Consider the following 21,890-nt stretch of genomic DNA (forward strand, 5'->3'; position numbering starts at 1 on the left):
AGGTTCTCCAACACTCCTTCTGGGCGTCGAGTGGAACTATCAGCAAGGACAAGGGTGACGGGTCGGTTTGAAGGTGTAGAGGCCAAGTCGCGTCGCAACACTGAGTGGCATAAAGCTCACGCTCGCTCCTAGATCGCAAAGGCATTTGCTCAACTTGAGATCTCCTATCGTGCAAGGCAAGGTAAATGGTCCAGGATCCCTACATTTTTCAGGCATTCGATTTTGGAGCATAGAATTGCACTCTTGTGTGAGGTACATCACTCCTTTCTCTAGACTGAGCTTGTCGGTCATAATTTCTTTCATATACTTCTTAAGAGCTGGAACCATCCTTACTGCTTCGAGGAAAGGGAGTTTAACCTGAAGCTCTCCTATTACTGACTTGAGCTTCTCATATTCTCGCTCCTGAATCTTTGATTTGCGGCGAGTAGGGAAAGGTAGTCTGGGTGCATAGGGTTGTTGTGGTCCGCTGGGTTGTTTTTCTTCAGGAACTGTTGATCCATGTTTAACAACATCATCAGGAATGTTGTGGAGAACTTCGTCATGGATGCCTTCCTGATTTTGTGTTTTAGCCTGGTCAGTCCCGCCGCTGGATCGGTCATTCCCTGCTTTCTGTTGCGGTTCCGGAAGCTCCTTGCCGCTTCGAAGGGTGACGACATTCACATACTCTTTTGGATTAGCCTCGTTCTTTCCTGGAAGTGTCCCTGGAGGTGCCTTGACTCTAGCTTCGGATTGTGCCACTTGGTTTTCCAACACTCTCATGTGAGAGTTCAACGATTCGATTCAGAGCATGCATCATCTGGTTCTCCATCAGAGCATGCATCAGAGCATGCATCATCTGTTCCATCAGAGCATGCATCAGAGCATGCATCATCTGTTCCATTGTCGATCTTGATAGTCACCTCAGTGGCGTTTTTCTTCTGGTTCTCCATCAGAGCATGCATCATCTGTTCCAGTTTGCTCTCCAGTGAGACTGCTGCCTGCGGTGCAACCGGTTGATACCCTTGCGCGAAGTTGTTGACCTGAGGTTTCTGTTGGAAATTCGATCCTCCAAAGCCTGTACCCTTGTTCTGGAAGCCCTGTGCAAAGTTGCTCTGCTGAGGTCGCGGTGGGTAGACCTGATCCTGAGGATTCTCGACATTGTTGCTCCTATAGGACAGATTAGGATGATTCCTAAAATTCTTGTTAAAACCTCAATTTTGGAAGTTCCCTTGTCCTCCCATGTAGTTTACTTCCTCCATACCCTCTTGGTGTGTCTCAGCCCCAAAGTCTGCATATCCCCCAGCTTGTTCCTCGCACAAGTTAACACTTTGGTGATCCCTTTTCAGCAGGAGATTCACCTTGGCTGTGAGGTCTTTAATAGCATCAGTCTCGACAGCATTGACCCAAACCGTACGGTCATAGTCTGTGCCGTGATTGCTATTGCCTGCTGCAAGGTTCTCTATTAACGCATTGGCTTTGTTCGCGGTGTTGATGGAGAAATCGCACTTGCTGGCCGTGTCCAATGCCATCTGGTACTTCTGTTCGATGCCCCCATAGAAGATGTTCATCAGATTCTCGTGGGTGTAACCGTGGTGAGGGCAGTCTCGAAGATATTCCTTGAACCTTTCCCATGCTTCACAAAACGACTCCATGCCTCCTTGCGAGAATGTAGTGATCTTGCTTTGCAGCTTGGCTGATCGTGACTTGGTGTAGAAGTGATTCAAGAAAGCTGCTCTACATTGCGCCCAAGTGGTGAGTGATCCAGCATCCAACAAGTTCAGCCATCTAAGTGCTTTATCCGCCAAAGAGAACTGGAACAGAGTCAGCATTAGATAGTCATAGGGTACACCATTGGACCTCGTTGTGATGGTCAGCCTCTCAAAAGCCTCAATGTGATCTAGAGGACTCTCCGATGGTAACCCGTGGAACACGCGGTTCTGAACCAGATTGATAAGACTATGCTTGATCTCATAATTTTGCCTTGCAGGTGCGGGAGGTTGAATCGCAGATCGATTCGCAAATAGCCTGTTTTGAGCATCCTCATCCCTTAAGGTGGCTTGCCTTGCGGGTGGATTCAGTACAGCTTGCTCTTGCTGCCTCTGCTGTTGTTGGACGATTCCCAGCTGAGGATTTGGCGGGTTAGCCCCTGTGTTTCCTCCGTCAGCCATAGGATTGGCTTGGGCTCTTGCTCTTTGGTTCTTGCGTTCAAGCTGTGCTAACTCCTTGTTTCCTAGTATGCGCAAATCAGTTTTCTTGCTGCTCCTTGTATGCATACACCTGAAACAAGGAAAGAAAGTTGCAAGAACTCGTTAGTAACTAAAATAAAGAAACCTTAGACTAAACGTGAATCTAAAATTTCAAAGGCAACGTTTTGGTCCTCGGCAACGGCGCCAAATCGATCAGAGTTTCAATTAAAACCCAAAGCACATTCAACCACGATCTAGTGGTGTCGTCGTAGCACTTCAGGGTCGAATCCACAGAGACCAAACGATACACTATGAAATTATATAGACTGAGTATAGCTAAAGAAAAGAGGAAGTTTGTTTTGCAAGTAACAGAATTAAAACAGAAAATAAATAAGACTTTGTAAATTTAAGAGAAAGTATTGGGCGCAGGGAATCAATCAAGGGTTAAGATCACGAAATTGGACGATGGATTGGGATAGCTTTAGGAACCGTTCTTGAACTCGTATCTCAAATATAAAACTAACCTACCGTCGCGGTATTAGTTATCTAAGCAAGGAATCGAATGAACCCTAAACCGTCGTTGGGATCTAAACAATCCTAGCAAGCATTAAGTTCCAATCCGATTATGTTCACAAGGTGCCCCAACTTCAACTGTCGTTGGCTGAGGATCACCTTACTCACCTAAGTTCTTTCAAGTAATTCAACAACACTTTTGATGCCTAGATGAATTAAACCTATGATCATAAACTAGGTAGCTAATCTAGTTTAAGCAATAAGAATACCCATAGGTGAAGAACACAATAGATCAATCCCAAATCTAACAACCTAAATTATTAAATCATAAAACCCCCTTTTGAAACCTGAAACCCAACAGTAAGACTACTCAGACATCGAACACAGGCAATCACAAATCAAATATGAAGAAAACATGTTTGAATTGCAAAAGAAGTAAAAAGGGTTCAGAATTCTTCTCCAAAGGGTTAGAAAGGATAAGAGATCTTCTCCCAGGCTTACAAGTGCTCAAAAACGGCGTAGAGTAAAAGTTCTTTTTCTAGGGGTCGAGCCCCGTGCTTAAATAGTAAAATAAATCCCTAAAAAGTTGGTTTAAATCGGAAAAGGAAAGATTGCGTCGGGGACGGGATTGGTCGATCTCGCGAGGATCAGTCGATCTCGCGAGGATCAGTCGATCCGGAACGTATTTCTGCTTTCACTCCATCTGCCTTCTAGCTCGATCAGTCTTCAACCAATTAAGCTCCAAATGCATATTTTCATCCCAAAACGTTCAGATTCCTCCTAAAGTCACCTAAGACCTGTAAAAACTCACAAAATACTAAAAGGACTCCAAAAGCACACTTTGACCTAAGAAAATCCTCAAAACAATCCTAAAAACTATAGTTAAAATCCTATAAAATACAGACACATCAACAGGCGAGCACGAACTCATCCCAACACCAGTAGTACCTAGTTCACCAACTCTGGACCTAACCGATCCCTTACCTCAGCCTTAGGGCAATACAAACACCAACAATTGGGGGCAGGAGACTGGCGGAGCCCGATCTGGGCTTACTTGTAAAAGGGTGAACTCCCAGCTTATAAGTGGGCCGCAAGGAAACTCAAAATTGTTAGTGCACGGTATTGCACTTATAACGGAGCACTCTTACGCCAAAGTGTAACCGGTCCTTACCCAACATATGTTGCTAGTGAAAAGCCCGCGACAAAAATGCGAGCTGTTCACAATGGCCCTAATGGAAATCCCTCTGGGGGTCGCACCCTGGCTTTCAAGATCAAAAGACAAGGATACTTTTGGCCCACCATGGTCGCTGACTGCAAGGGATACTTCCGAACTTGCGAGAAATGTCAAAAAAATGCTCTGTCGATCCATCAGCCTACCGAGCTCTTGTCGTATGTGTCCGCACCTTATCCGTTCATGAGCTGGTCTATGGATATCATTGGCCCCTTACATCGAGGACCAGGAGGAGTTCAGTACGTGCTAGTCCTTACGGACTATTTTTCCAAATGGGTGGAAGCAGCGGCTTATGCAAAAGTGACAAGTGATAAGGTGGAGCAATTCGTATTAAAAAGCATAGTCTACCGTTATTGTGTTCCCCACGAGATCGTTACAGATAATGGTCCGCAGTTCATTTCTTCGCAGTTTGAAGATTTCTATGCGAAGTGGAAAATACGATTCAGCAAGTCAACTCCTCGTTATCCGCAAAGTAATGGACAAGCCGAGGCAATGAACAAAGTCATATTGGTTGTACTCTCGCAAAGGATGCTGGCCAGATGAGCTGCGAGGCGTACTTTGGGCAATCCGAACAACACCTCGCCGTGCGACCAATGAAACCCCTTTCTCTTTGGTCTATGGAGTCGATGCCATAGTCCCAGCTGATATAGAGGTACCTGGAGTCCGCATGACCCTGAATCCACTTCGGGCTACGGAGAACGAATAATTTTTACGGGACACTCTCGATATCATAAACAAGCGTCGGGACCAAGCCTCTGTTCGGATGCAGAATTATCATAGTGCAGTAGCTCGTTATTATAATTCCAAGGTTTGGGGTAGGCCATTGGCCGTCGGTGACCAAGTCCTTTGGAAGGTTCATGAGAACACAGAAGAGGATAACGCGGGAAACCTGGAAATCAATTGGGAAGGTCCATATAAGATCACCTGCGAAGTACAAAATGGCGTTTATCGTCTAGAAGATTCAAATAGAAAACCAGTACCGAGGCCGTGGAGTTCTTTACATCTTAAACGTTTTTACACATAATTTGATTTAAATATTGTATCGAACTACAATTGGCTTGATCCCAAAAGGGTAAATAGGCAGCCCACTTTGGGTCCAGCTAACCGCACTTAATAAAATTAAAAGTTTGCTATAAACTTTTTGTGTTACTTCGCACAGACACTAAAAACCGAAGTCCTACTTTGTAAAAATCTGTGAATGCCGAAGTCTTACTTCGTGACATTTATTTAAACCAAAGTTTTCACTTCGTAACATTAAAAACGAGTTTTCACCTCGTAATACTAAAAACCGTAGTCTTACTTCGTAAAAATCTGTGAATGCTGAAGTCTTATTTCGTGATAATTATTTAAACCGAAGTTCTCACTTCGTAACAGAAAAAAAAAAACGAGGTTTCACTTTGTAATATTTAAACCGAAGTTTTCACTTCGTAATACTAAAAACGAAGTTTCACCTCGTAATATTAAAACAGAAGTCTCACTTCGTCATATCAAAACCGAAGTCTAACTTCGTGATATTTAAATCGAAGCTCCACTTCGTAATTTTGAAAACCAAAGTCTCACTTTGTAATTTTGAAAACCGAAGTCTCACTTCGTAAAACTCATGAATACCGAAGTCTTGCTTCGTGACATCTATTTAAACCAAAGTTTCACTTTGTTGTACTAAAAGTAAGGTCAACCTCTGCAAACCCTGCTAAAAACCGAAGTCTTACTTCGTAGAACGTCGTAAATACTGAAGTCTCAATTCATGGCATTTGCTAGACACCGAAGTCTTCTTACCTCGTACAATTTTGTTTATCCGAAGTACTACTCTGTAACATTCAAACTAATGTTTACTTCAGAGTATTCGTAAAAACTGAATTCAGATTAAAGGGGAAATAGTTTTGCCCGGAGCGGTCACCGCGACAAAAAACTCCGAGCTAGGTCTACCAGATATATAAAAAAAAAAAAAAAACAACAAATGGGGGGCACTCATGCCAAGACAACCCCAAACTAGGTCTACTGAGGGCCAGAAAGCGGAGCAGTGTCGGACGTAGCGGTTTTTTCTACTTCAGGAAGAACCGGGTCCATCTCTACGATCACCATCTCCGAAGTAGCATTACCTCGGATGGTTTCCAGTTCCTGGTTCGACATTTGCCCGAAGTTAGTTCCACACTCATCAATGGTGATACTCAGGGGGGCTCTTTGCATAACAGCTCGGGCGTGTCCACCAAGAGGTCAGACAACTATGAAAGGTCAAAGTCACGAATAATTACCTTCGTGACCTCATCGTCGGCCTTCTCCTCAATAGCCCGCAGGACTCCGAGTTCCGCCTCGATGTCCTGAATCTCCCCTCTTGGGATCTCCTCGATGAGCATCTGGTTGGCCTTGATCACAGCAGCTCGGATCTTGGCTGGTGCCAACCTCTCCCTTTCCTCAAAAGGCACCCTCACCTCCTCGATCAGGGGACGGAGAGTTTGCCTCATGGACTGTCTTTCCTCCCTCCGCACTCTTTCCATCTCGCAGTTGTTACCGGCTTCGAGAAGTTGGTTGCGGAGCTCGATCTCGTGCAGCTTGTTCTTGGCAGCTTTCTCGTTCTCTGCGGCTTCATAGTAGAGCTCGCCCGCTTTCTTTAGTTTCCCCCGAAGATCCTCATTGGCGATCCCTAGGTCCAACACATCGATCTCAACCTTCTTCATCCGTGCTTGGATCTGCTCAGCCTTCTCCACGGTTTTGGCATTAACAGACTCTAACCGAGTGAATTTGACCACTTGGTCCTCAAGTTCAGCCACTCTCTGCTGGTGTCTATTTACCTCGGAGACTGACGGAGAGGCAAACAGCTGCTCTTCATAAGACGCCACCGAGTTGTTGAACTCGATCATCATCTGCAGGAGTCGGCACGTTAAGTCGAAACAAGGAATATTCATTTGTATAAAACCTGAGTTAGTGGACTACCAACCTCTACGACTTTGTCTGTGAACCGGAAGAAGTTCCCACGGTTGGTCTCGGACATATCAGCAAAAGTTGGGACACGAACTCGAGGTCCGGCATTGCTTCTCATCAAGTCTGCTGGAGAAGCATGAGGAGCTGTATAAAATAGATAATTTATACAACTTTAAAGTCAAAAATGTACACCCATTACCCCGGAGATCCTACTTACCTCGAGGTAAGGGGCGTTGTTCTTTTAGGGGGAGACTAACAGAGGAACCTCCTGATTCCTTGGCGCTCTGGGGACCCTGGACTTCTTTTCCGAGATGGAGGCTCCATCCCTGGACTTCTTCTCAGAGAGGGGAGCTACATCCCTCGGGCAGGATTTACCGCGCTCATCCTCTGAGGAACTGGTTCGAGCTCAAGTTTTCTCGCGCGAAGAAGAAGAAGATTCAGGTTCTTTCCTCTTCTTCGTCTGCTCAGCCCTCTGCAAGCTCCCATCGGCACGACCACTATCGGGAACTGGAGGAGGAGCCTCTACCTCCCGGGGTTCCCTCACTAGAATCCGCGATGACAATCACGAAAGGTTCGGAAGGATCTGGGAGGGGAGCTGGCACCCCGCTCACATCAGGGGTGGTGGGATCAGCATTCTTAGCAAAAATGTGAGCTTTCTCTTCGGCAAGAGCAGCAGCCATCTGCCTCTTCACCTCCTTCTATGCGTTCTCGAGCTCCCTCTTGAAGTTTCTTTCTTCTCTATAGCCCATGGAGGAAGTGTCAAAAACTCGAGGAGGGGAAGAACGAACGAGGGTGCGCCTTCTAAGTCTGGCTGCGGACTCTCTAATCCTCTCGCACGAGAAAGAATCCCAGGCGATCTAGCCTTGGCTGCAGAATCGGGAAAAGTATTCCGCGAATGTAGCGGATAGCTGGCCTCGCTCGAAGTGAACTGAAACAAAAAGAAGTATTGGTAAGAAGCAATAATATTAGATTAGCTAACACTAAGCGAAGTGCGCTACGCTACCAATTTTCGAAGCCCACTTTGAAACGTGCGAGCTTGCTAGATGTCCGAAGGTGAGCTCGTTGACAGGGAAAAAGAAAAATGACTTTCTCCATTTCTCATCTTTCTCCCGGAGGTCGTCAAAAACTTTGAGCCCGGAGAGCGGACTCACGTAGAGGGTACCTTTGGTATGTCATGTCTTAACGGTAAAGACATGGAGAAAATCAGCCAAGGATAACGAGTAATTAAACTCTTCTGCCAGAGTTTGAAGGCATAGAACAGTCCAAACAACGTTCGGACACATCTGAGGAAGGGCGAAGCCCAGTTTGAACATCATCCGCACGATGAGTTCGGGAAGTGGGAGGGATAATCCGCACACAGAGAAAAAGTCTCGAACGCACAGCAATAACCAGGAAGGGGATTTTCCGGTGACTCGTGCGCTTCGGGGAACTGGATTTCGATCTCCGAGGGGATTCCGCACGACCCTCTAATCTCTGCCTCGTCGCTCTGGGAAAGAACAGACGGCTGATGAGGACCGAAAGCACTGGGGATGAGCGGTTTAATAACTTTACTCGGGGTAGATTTCGGAGGAGTCATGGTTTTCGAGTGAGAATAGAGTTGATCTGAAAGGGTTGACGAATTTTCTGGCGACAAGCGGAGAACAGAGAAGACAAGGGCGAAAAAGACACGAAAAGCAAAAACTGAAAAATAAAGAGGAGGAGGGAGAGATTACCTTTATATAAGCCGGGTCGGAGAAAAGTAATGATTACCTGGGAAGACGAGAAGTCCCGTTTCTTCTCTCTCTCTCTTATAGCGTGTTGCTCCGTGTAGTGGGTCCCGATGCTTGTTCGGAAAGGTAAATCCCATCATTAACACGATCAAATCATGGGATACGGAATATCTTTAGTTTCCCAAAGCGTTTAGCGAAAGATCAAAAGTCCCTCGAACTCGTCATCTCGGGAGACTTGGGAGCAACTGTTGGTACCGTAATACGTCACCTCAAGTTATGGGCTTGGGCCTAGGCCCAATGGACAATATGAGCCAAGGCCGCGACTAGGTCGGCCCATTGTTCCTGATCCAAGGAAGTGAAGTGAAGTGAAACGGAAGAGTGAAGTCATCTCGGAGCTCGGGAGAGCGGTCAAAGATTCCCTTGAATACATTGAATAGAGGGCAAAATGTACGGACTAAATTGATATGGATTAATTATAATTGAGTAGTATAAAAGTAAGAGGGGGGAGAATGTAAAGGGGATCGGAAAACTTTCATTTAGCAATAAGAATACATTTTCACTTCGCAACAAACAACAGATCTTTTATTCAGTTCGGAACTAGAATGGTGGTAAGCACCCCCGCTCAGAAATCACTCCGGAAATTGAAGTTCAACTTCAGTTCTCACAGTCATAATGTCACTTCAAGGTGACCATTGAATTAAGAATTCAAATGAAACCGTATACAAAAACATTATTGTGTACATTATGACCAACATATAACCTTTGTGTATGGTGAAGTCTTTATCCATTGAATTAAGTGTCACTTCAAAATTAATGTTACATCTTGCGTTTGAATGATGCTGTTGATTTCCATCGTGATCGTTTTCAAATGAAAATTTTACCAAAGACTTTCAATCTGACTGAAAAGATACAAGATCATCGTCAATGATCTGTCGTTATATATGATTACTAAACTACTCTAAAGAGTAAAGACTATATAAAAACTGTCAACAATTGATTTTTTCTATTTATATATCTCTAAATTGTTGACTAATGCTAAAATTGATTTGGGTGTGTACTAATTGTTATGTGTTTTGTCAACAATTGATTTATTTATTGACTTACCTCCCTTTACCATTGAACTTGGAAATTCGAAAAATAGAGAAACACAATCTTGAGTTTTAGTTCTTGTGAAAATACAACCTTGTTATGTAGATGTTTTTTTTTTGTCAACCAAACACTAATTAGAAAGTTTATGTTGATGTTTAATATATAGAGTCCTCATCATATCTATAAATATTGTTACAATCAAGAACTTATATCTTTCAAGAATCCCCTACCCCCAGAAAATCTATAAACTTCGGGGGTATTTTGGCCTTTGTATCTTTTGCTTTTGATGGTAATGATGATGATGATGGTTGAGAGATGGGGACATGCGGTGTGAACATTTCCAAGGAAACTGTAGGGATCAAGTAAGAAAAGTGGTGATGACGAGCTGAGTATTCCATTGCTTCTGTGAGATGCTTCGATCTGAGATAATTGGTTGTTTCCTCTTGTGGTATCTTCAAGCTAGAGTTATTTATCTTTGTGTTTTCATCACGTACACTATCTGTAAACCCTAAAACAGAATCTATGAGATCGTTAGTTTTCTAAAAGAGACAAATTAAAATCAAGAACAAATATTGAATCTTTTCTCTCACCTTCTGTTTTGTCATTGGCAGTTACTTGATGAGGAGGTGATGGCTTTTTCAGTTTTTGTTTCATAAGTTTGTCCCACTGGTTATGCACTGCTCTATCTGTCCTTCCATTAAAACGCCTAGCGATCTTAGACCATTTGCTACCTAATTCTTTGTGAGCTTCGAGTAGCTTTTTATTTTCCTCATCACTAAAAGCATCATCGTTGATCCTTGGATCCAGATGGTTAAACCACCTTGATCTACAAGTCTTAGCTTTCACACACGAAAACGAAGATAAGAATTTAACTTTCAGAGAAACAAAAACCCTAAGATATATATCTCAAGCAAAAACAAAAAGCACATTTCTGACCAGTTCTTCCATGCATTTTTTTTTCAATCTGCGTCCAATTTCGAGGACCAGAAATAGCCACAAGCCCTTTGAGTTTCAAATCCTCTAAAAAAGTCCAACGTCTGACCTGTTTCTCCTTCTCCTTCTCCTTCACCTTATCCGACCTTCTCAACAATGCATTGATTTCTTCCTGGACATCATCATCTAATGGTCTCTGCAAAATAGACTTAATGTATTTTGGAAATATACGTGAAGTATCAAAATCCATACACACAAAAAAAAAAAAAAAAAAAAACAGATACAACAAATATATGTGATATTCGGGTCCAAGGAGAGTGAATTCAACAAACAAAACTAAATACTAGGGATCTAATATTCAATCCAAGACTCATTTTAGATGTAGACAAAATCTTGATATGGATCCAGGTATCCTAAAATATATTGAGTCCATTTCGCTATATATACGAAAATAAATCATATCAACAGCATTAATAAAACATATCAATAATAAATCACACAATCATCGTATAATTAGAATATTGACACTATAAAAACAAAGCAAAAATATATAAAAATATGTACTCTACAAATTACAAACTGAAAAATTATTGCTTTTGTTTTAAATATAATTTAATAATTATCTAATAGAAAAACCATCAATGGTAAAGAAAAGATGGATGATTATCTGTTTATACCTTGAAAGCTGACGAAAGAGACGACTCCATTGAAGTGATACTCGAATGTTTGATTAAGTTAATTAGATGAAAAACTACTAATTAATATATATATATATATATATAGCTTTCACTTAACCATATACCATACAATAATATTAAATGCTTAAAAGTTTTGACTGTATTGTTAGGTTTTTATTTGGATTTCCTACCATAAGATGTTAGTGAAAAGTTTCAATAGTATTTTGACTAATTTTTTGGTAAATTTTGTTAAGAAGAGTTGCTGGAAATAAAATAGTTGTTTGACTATGGTTTTTATTTAAGTTAATATACTTAATTCTGTAAGTTATTTCCAAGTTTAGAGTAAAAATACACAAATTATTTTTCTAGAATTTGAAAATATAAAACAATAAAGTTGATATGATTTAGATCATGAAAATGGTATAGTCAAAATATAAATTATATATTGGATGTTTAAATTTTACGTATATAACAGAAAAGAAGTTTCCTGTAAAATAGAATTTTTATTTTCGTAATTGTGAATTTATTTTAGATATAGCATTTCAGTGTTAAGAACAAAAATCAATATATGTTACAATGATCGTGGAAAGCGAACAAAATTCTCTCTCTCGACAGAGACTTTTGCATCGATTCGTCGCGTCTTTTCTCTGTTATGAGCGTTGATCGCTGGTTACTGGCAGTTTTTTCAGGGGGATGATAACGGTAAAACGGTTACACCTTCCATAACCATCTCTTACCCGAACCTATTTAAACCCTGCGTTGTTCTCTGGATCCGTCAGGTTGATCAGAGTGAAAATTACTCTTTTCTTTTGTTCATATTGATCATGGCGGATAAACTCCAGCGACAACTCCAAGAAATTGCTTTAGGAATTGAAGATGATACGATCAATCTCCCTGTTGATTTGTGTGAAGAAGCGATCCAAGAAACTCGCTTCAGCCTGATTGTGAAGCCAGTCAACCTTCGCAAGCAAAATCTCCGTGCAATGCTGAGCACATTACCACGACTGTGGGGAGTCCCTGACGAAGTCTCAGGACGGATTATGGAAAACAAGAAAATCCAATTCTTGTTTCATTCGGAGGAATCCATGGCTGCAGTTCTCCGGCGAGGCCCATAGTCCTTTAATGATTGGATGTGTGTGACCCAAAGATGGAATTCAGCGATTGCTGATGAGGAAATTCAATCCATTCCGTTTTGGATCCAGATTAGAGGAATTCCTACTCATTTCCTCACCCTCCGTATGGTGACTTTTATTGGCGAAACCCTAGGCCAATTTATGGAGACTGATTTCGGCGGAGAGGCTGTTGTGATGGTGGACTATGTTCGCATACGCCTCATGTGGAATATCGACACCCCCTTGCGGTTCCAGCAACAATTCCAGTTTGGGGATAGGACCTTTGTTCTGAAGTTTCGGTATGAAAAACTCTAAAACTTTTGCTCTACCTGTGGTCTAATGACTCATGATGCATCTGATTGTCCGAATGGGAACAACCCTCCTCCGCCACCACCACCGGAGGATGATGATGATGACCCTGAATACAACTCTGATGGCCCTGCAGATAATTCTGAAGGGCAACCATTTGCACCGGTTCGTCAGACACAGGACAAGCATGATGATGGGAATCCGACTGCCCCTAAGAAGAGGAAAACAGAGGCATCTACCTCTACAGAATACGTTACTTGGCCTCTACTTTGCTGTGACATGCGACACACTTTTGCTACAGATGATACTCAACAATGTTTCTCCAAGCGTAACATTTGTCAGTCAGAAGTCTACGAGGTTCGCAACTGGTTCCAACCACAAGAGACATCCGCACAACCAACACAAGGAATAGGGAGAGGGACTCCGATTAACCCAACAACCAACAGTGACGGTACGGTGGGCCATAAGCCACCGGAGGCGCTATGAATACAGCATTTTGGAACTGTCGGGGCTTAAAAGGGTCCCTTGTAGTTCGACGCCTGAAGGGAATTAAGGCAACTTATTCCCCAGACTTACTCTTTCTGGTCGAGACCAAGAATCCCGATGATGTCATTCAGGATGTTGCTGTTCAGTTGGGTTATGATAATGTTAAGTGTGTTTCTCCTTTGGGAACTGGGGGTGGTTTAGCTTTACTTTGGAAGAACTCTGTTTCAGTTTGTTTCTATGATGTAAACGACCGACTAATCGATTGCAAAATCAATAATAAAGAAGTTTCTTTCTATTTCTCTTGTGTTTATGGCCATCCGACTCGCAAATTGAGACATACATTATGGGAACGTTTACAAGGAATCTCTATTACTAGACATGGAGAGTGGCTGATGTGTGGTGACTTCAACGAAATACTACACTCAAATGAAAAACGTGGTGGTCTTGTTTGTGAAAACTGGAGTTTAGTAGATTTTCAGAACATGGTAAAGGCCTGCAAAGTCTCTGATCTTCCCTTCAAAGGAAACAATATGACTTGGGCTGGTAAAAGACGTAAACACACAGTCCAGTGTTGGTTAGATCAAGCAATGGCAAACGACCAGTGGAAGGCAACTTATCCTGCTTCTGAAGTTATTTACCTCGAAATGATAGAATCCGATCACCGGCCAGCTATTATCAGAATAAAGTGCACTACAGACAGTGGGTTCAAGCCATTTCAGTTTGATACGAGACTGTGTCAACATCCAGACTTTGAAAGTGTGGTTAGCGAGAGCAGGAATGGCATGAATTCCTATGATCTCACACTCTATGAGCGTATTCAGAATTGTCGACGAGAAATTTCTGCTTGGAAACGTACTCATTGTACCAACTCTACTCTTCGTATTAAGGAGCTTATTCAAGAAATTGACGATGCTCACACAGATGCATCTGTTACTACAGCTCAACTTCATGACCTGCAAAGTTCTTTGGCAAATGCATACAAGGATGAGGAAAAATACTAGCACTTAAAAGCCGTAACTTATGGTTGAATCATGGAGATCGAAATACCAGGTTCTTTCACGCCTCAACAAAAAACAGAATAGCAAGGAATCGGCTTACTTCTATTCAAGACTCCAATGGGATACTGGTTTACGGCAATAAGGACATTGCCTCAGAAGCAACTAACTATTTTCAGGATCTATTCACCAGTCAAAGTCAGACTCTCGATCCCCATGTCCTCCGTAATGTACATCGTGTAGTCACGGATGAAATGAATGCAGGCTTAACAAAGGAGATATCTGATTTGGAGATTAAAACTGCACTGTTTTCCATTGGTAGAACAAAAGCTCCCGGACCGGATGTATTTAATGCAGCTTTCTACCAACAATACTGGGAGATCGTTGGACCATCAATCATACCAGCAGTTAAATCCTTCTTCGAAACTGGAGTAATGCAGCAGAATTGGAACCACACTAATCTGTGCCTCATCCCAAAGGTGATAGAACCAAAGACAATGAAGGACCTACGGCCCATCAGTCTATGCAATGTCACTTACAAGATCATTTCAAAGATCCTCACTAAGCGTTTAAAGGCAGTACTACCAAATGTTGTCTCCAAAATCCAAGCTGCCTTTATCCATGGTCGCTACATTATTGATAAAATCATGATCGCCCATGAGATATTACACTCTTTGAAAGTTCGAAAACGTTGTGCTAATTCATATACGGTGGTTAAAACAGATATAAGCAAAGCTTATGACCGGATTGAATGGCGGTTTCTTGAAGACATCCTGGCTAAGAAAGGATTCGCCTCTACCTGGATCAAATGGATAATGACCTGTGTACGGTCAGTTACGTTCTCTGTACTCGTTAATGGTAGTCCATACGGTTTATTCTCCCCGAGTCGAGGCCTACGTCAAGGTGATCCCTTATCACCGGCTCTGTTTATTCTATGTGCTGATGTACTCAGTTCTCTAATGAGTGAGGCAACCCGAGAAGGACGCATCCAGGGTATTCAAATCAGTAATGGGGGGCCTCGTGTTTCTCATCTATTGTTTGCTGATGACTCTCTGCTCTTTATTAAAGCGGATCACAAAAATATCTCAAATCTTATGGCAATATTCAAAGAGTATGGTGACGCTTCAGGTCAAATCATAAATTTCGACAAATCGTCAATTACTTTTGGAAACAGAGTATTTCATCATACTCGAGAGAGCATCAAACAGAAATTGCAGATCCCAAATGTTGGAGGAGGTGGCAAATATCTAGGATTACCAGAGCAATTTGGCAGAAAAAAAGAAGGAGATGTTGCAATACATTCATACTCAAGTAACAAAAAAGACAGGTGGCTGGCAAACCAAGTTCTTATCACCTGCAGGCAAAGAAACTCTCATCAAGGCTGTAGCATATGCAATGCCAGTATTTTCAATTAATTGCTTCCAACTACCGATGGAGTTATGCTCAGAACTGGATAGTCTAGTAGCAAACTTTTGGTGGGGCTCAACAAAAGATAAAAGGAAGATTTCGTGGGTGGCTTGGAAAAAACTTCTTTCAACAAAGAAAGAAGGTGGACTAGGATTTTGTGACTTCCACTTATTCAATCAAGCACTTCTGGCTAATCATATTTGGAAAATAATCAAGAGACCGGAGAGTTTGATATACCGTCTTCTCAAGGCCAGATACTTTCGGGATACAAATATCTTTAATGCATCAAAAGGTCATAAACCTTCTTATGGATGGAATTCCCTCTGTTTTGGTTGTGAACTATTGGCTACAGGAATCCAGTATACCATAGGAGATGGTCAAAGGACAAAGATGGGAATAGACCCGTGGTTACCAACCTCACCCCCACGCCCTCCGACTGTCCTTAATGTGCATAGTCCTGAGCTACCAGTGCAACTACTGATTGATCAGTCCACCAAACAATGGGACGAGGTTAAGCTAGCCAAATATATTGACCCAAGTGACCATTATCTTATACGGAAGATATATCTCCCTCAGACAGATGCGTTAGATAACTATCTCTGGACTCTCACATCAGATGGTCAGTACAGAGTGAAATCTGGTTATTGGCAGGCCTTAGCCTTGACAAGAAATGAAGATACACCTAAAGCTCCACTAGCTACTAAGCCAGATATTGCTGCTAATATTTGGAATTTGGATATTAGTCCAAAACTAAAACACTTCCTCTGGAGACTGGCTTCTCGAGCAATAGGAGTTGCTGATAACCTAAGACGCAGAAACATTCTTGTCAATCCGTACTGCTCCACCTGCTGTATAGAACTGGAAACGAGTGAACACCTATTTTTCTCATGTTCTAATGCTATTGCGATATGGAGAACACTAGACATCCCTACCACTATGCTAGCAGATCCGACTATTGCCTTAGATAACAAACTCAGGTACCTCTTCAACATCCATCAGAACAATAGCCTCCCTAAAATTACTAGATATGCTCCGTTCTGGTTGTTGTGGCACATATGGAAAAGTCGTAACAACATGGTATTCAGTCATAAACTGATTGACCAAAACGTCATCAGCACACAAGCATTTACTGATGCAGAGGAATGACTTACCAATACGTCACTACAAACAGATCAAGGACATGGGGATCACCGATCCAGATCACAAGTTACGAAATGGACACTACCAGACCAAGGATGGGTTAAATGTAACTATGATACCTCCCACCATGAAGGCGATAGAGATTCAGGCCTCGGATGGATCCTCCGCAATACAACTGGTGCTTTTCTTGAAGCTGGTATGGGAAAATTCCAAGGACGAGCTACCATTGAAGAATCAGAATGTACAGCACTCATTTGGGCAATTCAATCATCATGGGGTTTAGGATATCGTGTTGTAGAATTTGAAGGCGATAATTCCACCATCATCAGGTTACTCAATACTAAGATGACAAATCCTTGATTGCAACACTATCTAAATACTATTATGGCGTGGTGCTCAAGATTTACCGCCATACGATTCTCCTTCACATATCGTGAACAGAATACATGTGCAGATATGCTAAGCAAAGCGGCAGTCGCTAGTAATCACTTATATGCTCTGTATAATGTATGCCCAATATTTATATACTCTGCTGTAAACTCAGACCTTACTTTTGATTCTTAATAAAGTCATTGGAAAAAAAATAAAAAAAATAAAAAAAATAAAAAAAAAAATCAATCGTCATTCGAACTCTTTCCCCATTACATGTTGAAGTGGAAGCTTTTATTTGGGCGATGCGCTGCATGATCGGACATGATTTAAGAGATGTGGCTTTCTTTACAGACTGTTCAGACTTGGTGAAGATGGTGTCTTCTCCTTTGGACTGGCCAACTTTCTCGGCGTACCTTGACGACTTCAAGATTGATAGGGAGGAATTTTCATCTTTTTCCTTATCTTTAGTTTCTAGAACTGCTAATGTACCTCTTTGCACCATGTTTTGTTTGTAAACAATTTTCCTCCCAATTGGCTCGTTTGAGCTGATTTTTTGTTGAAAAAAAAAAAAAAATCAATCGTCATTAATTTGTGTCAGTCACTGTTATTTCAATATTCGTAACAAAATATGTTTAACTTTCCAAGTGAGAATCTTGTATTTTTCCCCTCTTTTCTTGTAGTTATTGCTAAACTCATCAGATTTTTCGAGCCGTTTGTCCTGTTTATTCGAGATATTCTAAGTTTAGGGCGAGTTAGAGGGAGCACAACCCCTCTCCAAACAATTCATAAGACACTCTCTTAATCAAGCCAATATATTTTATTAGCACGAAATTGTTTCGTTTGTCTGAAGGTGTAATCCGATCCGGTTAATCCATATTTTTCAGACCTTTTAGAAAACAAAAATACTCAGCAAAGTAAAAACCAATGTTATTACTAAAACCCGGAATATCAGGCCGGTTTGGAAATAATTAAGTCAGAGGAAAGAAAACCGACCTATTTAATATTCGGTTTTGTTTTAAAATTACTAATCTTCTAGTATTTCACAAAGAATCATTCTACTACCATTTTCACACGTGTTAAGAAAAATGTATAAATCTTTATTATAATACACTAAATTTAATTTTTTTGTTGAAAATATAAAGTGACATTCTCCATAAATCAAAATATATAATTTAAGAATAACATTTTTTATGAAACTTAGGCCTGAGGGTGTGGAAAACAAACAACAACAAAAATTGGTAAGTATGTAGAATATACTAATGGAGAATAAAACGTATAAAGCTACAAACAGGAGAAACGACTTGGTGAATTTAGAAGTTGGAAGAATAGACACTAACTTTAAGAAAATAAAAAGGCAGAGTACAAAATTTTCACAAAGGGAACACTTCAACATCTCAAAATTCCAATCTGATAAATCTGAGAAAAATGTGCCAACTACAACAATACCTTAACAAGGCATGTTGTGTAGAGCAACAAGACAAATACTTCCCACAGCCATAGCCTAATTGTTCTGTATCTTCACTTATATTCTTGACTAACTGAGGGATTCTATCAGATCCTAAATCACATCTAATCCCAAATAATCAAGGCTGCTACACTCAACCAATCTCTTTGATGGCGTTCTCTAAGATATTTAGATCACTTGCACTGTTTTGGTCTGAAATTCTCAGTGGATAATAACCAAGTGACCAGATTCTCTAACCGCTTAGCGCCTGGACCAGGCCTGATAACATTAGTGTCACCAATAACAGCACAAGGGTCACTCCCATTCTCATTGCTTCCAATGCACCAACCTCCAGGTGTAGCCATCCCAGAACCTCTATTAAGCAGCTCATCATCGATCTTATCAAGTACAGGATCTTCTCTTCTGAATTTTCTTGCAAACGGGGCATTGCTATTTACCATTTTAGTCATGTCTGCAAGGTTGAGATGGTGTGGATGCTGCTTAGGCGGATTGTCCCACGCAATGTAGTGCAGGTCGCTATTTACTGTCGTGTTTCTGAATTCCTCAGCGTTGCAGAGAACAGTATGAAAATATCCTTCCGGAGAAGAGAGAAAATTCGAGTAATACATTAAGACAATACGAGGTAGATTATCCCAACCCCATATACAGTAGTCGATGAATGGCCGTGATAACGCCATCCAAGCAGAGCCTGTTTCCAAGAATCACTTGTTAGTTAAAGAGAAACTGAAATCAATACAATGTAACATAAGTCTCCCCAACAATCAAAGGCAAGACACAACACCAACTTAAATACTAAGCAAAGGTTCTGAATATGATGAAAGTTTTGTCTAGCAATCTAAGCATAATGAATCCACATTGTTCAACCAATGAGAAATGTAGCAAATGTAAGAAACACCGAAACTAAAGAATCAAAGTCTATGAATTGCTCAGAGATTATAAAGTTTTGACTAGCAAAAAACAGTCTTGAACTTTACAAGTCTCAAAGAGATCAAGCACCTGTGAAGAGCTTGAATGCTGTTGGGATGCTTCGTCTTTGAGTAACCCAAAAAACATCAGACTTCTTGTTCAAATACAGTCCTGGATCTATAATCACTGGTTTAGCTCTTTGTGATCTGAAACAACCAAATCAAAACATGAGCTTTAAACTCTATGAAAACAACAGAGAGAAACAAAGAAAGCTCTAATAATCATCTTACGCTTTCCATCCAATGTTACTCGTATGATCAATGAAGTTCAAATCCCGCGGCAAATGCGAAAAGATATGCAACAAATCTGATACAACAACAAAAAGGTCAAATCTTTAGTTAAGAAGAATCCACACAAGTCACACAGAGAACCAAAAGTTTCAATCTTTTTGGGAAACCTCTCACCATCTTGAGTCACTAGAGGATAATCTGATGAGCTAAGATTAATAAACCAATCCCAATCAGCTCCTTCCCTAAGCAAAATCGCAGCAGCGTGAAGTGTATTGGCAACCATGGTAGGCCCACGATACGTGACAAGGTTAGCTTTCTCAATCATATGAACATTCATAAACCTCGAGAACAAAGACGAGTTCTTGATGTACCCATGAAGCTCCTCTCTCTCCTCATGAGAAGACTCTCTGTCCAAATGAACAACGTACCGGTTATTCGGATGGTAAAGAGCCAAAAGAGTTCGCCGGAGGGATTTGCCGTCGCCGGCGGATCCAGAAACCAAGTAAGCAAAACGTGGGGGCGAAGGGAGTGATGAGACTTGTTGAGGTTTGATCTTGGATTCAACGAAAGCTGAAGAGCCAGATCCGGATAACAAAACGGGTCGGGTAAAAGGGAGGAACCTGGCTCCGGATGGTGAAGTTAGGGTTGTGAGGAAGAGTAAGAACAAAGCGAAGATTGAACCAATCAAAAGAGGGAAAAATATCCATTTGTGCTGATGTTGTTGTTGATGATGATGATTCTGATGATGTCTCACATTTGAGTAATAGCTTCTCAATTTCTTCATCGAATCCCCCAAACCCCTCACCAAAAAAATAAAATTAAAAAAAAGAGAGGTCAATTCAAAGTTGACATCTTTTTCACTATTTTCTCGGATTTGGAAAGAAACGTTACAAAAACCACATTTTTTTTATAAAAACTGAAACTTTTTGTTGATTCTTTAGGGGTTGTTTATTCTTGTATCTGGATAGAGAGATATATGGAAATAAACGTTACTAAGAAGAGAGATTGAAGAAGACCTGAAATTGGGAGAGACAAGCGAAAAAGAGTAAGGGATGATACTGGTCAAGCGCATTTAAATCAGATCAGATCTCTTTTAGTAGGTAGGAAATAAACAAAAAAAAGATCTGGAATCTATGTGATGGGCCACTAAAAAGCCCATAAACTTGGAACATTACAAGTCAACGAATGATTTTATTCGTTAAAATGACAAAAACAGACACAAATAGATAAGTGATGTGATGATGATAAACTAACTAATTTAGAGACTTGAGTGTTTATTTAGGCTTTTGTCCATTTTCAGACAATGATGGATGAGATCATATGTCATTATGTTGGATATCGTGTTGTATAAATGTTTAAGAGAAATACCCTAGAATAGCATAATTCTATGTTTTTCTTCAAAAACTAGCACACACGCTCAACTTTTCCAAAATTAGCATTATTAATATTTCTTTAAATTAATTATTAATTTTATAACAAAAAGAAGAAAAAATATATTCATGAGCTTCTCCTTCTTCTTCTTCTTCTTCTTCTTCACCAATCGTATGTCAGATCTGGAGAAACTGTAAAATTAGTAAATCAAGCAGATTTGTAAGCGGAGAACTGAGATTTTGGATTTCTCTACGCATGTCTCTGCTCTCGAATCGGAGTCATCAGATCTCTGAGAACTTGTCACCGAGAAAGATAAATAAATTGCTGAGCTGCAATCTCATGTTGAGTCTCTCCATGCTTAACCAACAAGCTCGATTTGGTAGGAAATAGAGATCGATTCTACTGTAAAAAGATACGTCTTTTCACATCCTTCTCTGCAGTTTGCTTTACAACTCTTGAAATATATAAATTCTGAAACTTTCCTGGAGATTGTTAGCTTGAATCGTTACTGTGCTATGAAGGATTTGATGTTCAGTCTCTACATGTTTCAGTAGATTATAAGAAGCTTGATTTTGACTACGACTACCAGTGTGATTCAGATATTTGGAAAAAATCGATTTTTCTTTGTTAATTTCTTTTGGGTTTTGTAGTTTTTGTTAATTAGATTAGAAATAGAGAAGGAATCAACCAAGGATTAAGCATAAGATGTGAACCAGCGCAGTGGATTTTGAAGTCTTGTAGGTTACTTTAAGTTGTTCTTGTAGAGAGAGAGAGAGAGAGAGAGAGAGAGAGAGAGAGAGA

At 40.9% G+C, this 21,890-nt stretch overlaps 2 protein-coding genes and 1 pseudogene across 2 annotated transcripts; 1 reads left to right on the forward strand and 2 right to left on the reverse strand.

The window, feature by feature from the left end:
- LOC104733971 (transcription factor WER-like) lies at positions 9,842–10,809 on the reverse strand. Its single transcript, XM_010453491.1, has 3 exons — positions 10,563–10,809; positions 10,242–10,465; positions 9,842–10,165 (listed from the first exon to the last, which is right to left on the reverse strand). Exons 1-3 carry the CDS (start codon positions 10,807–10,809, stop codon positions 9,842–9,844), a joined length of 795 nt encoding a protein of 264 aa, XP_010451793.1.
- On the forward strand, positions 12,061–12,663 carry LOC104733972 (annotated as a pseudogene).
- Positions 18,373–20,793, reverse strand: LOC104732849 (beta-glucuronosyltransferase GlcAT14A). The gene is made up of 4 exons (XM_010452441.2): positions 19,893–20,793; positions 19,719–19,794; positions 19,519–19,634; positions 18,373–19,210 (listed from the first exon to the last, which is right to left on the reverse strand). Exons 1-4 carry the CDS (start codon positions 20,500–20,502, stop codon positions 18,696–18,698), a joined length of 1,317 nt encoding a protein of 438 aa, XP_010450743.1. The 5' UTR covers positions 20,503–20,793; the 3' UTR covers positions 18,373–18,695.

The sequence above is a fragment of the Camelina sativa genome, chromosome 12 (genome assembly GCF_000633955.1).
Source record: "Camelina sativa cultivar DH55 chromosome 12, Cs, whole genome shotgun sequence".
NCBI classification, from domain to species: Eukaryota; Viridiplantae; Streptophyta; class Magnoliopsida; order Brassicales; family Brassicaceae; genus Camelina; species Camelina sativa.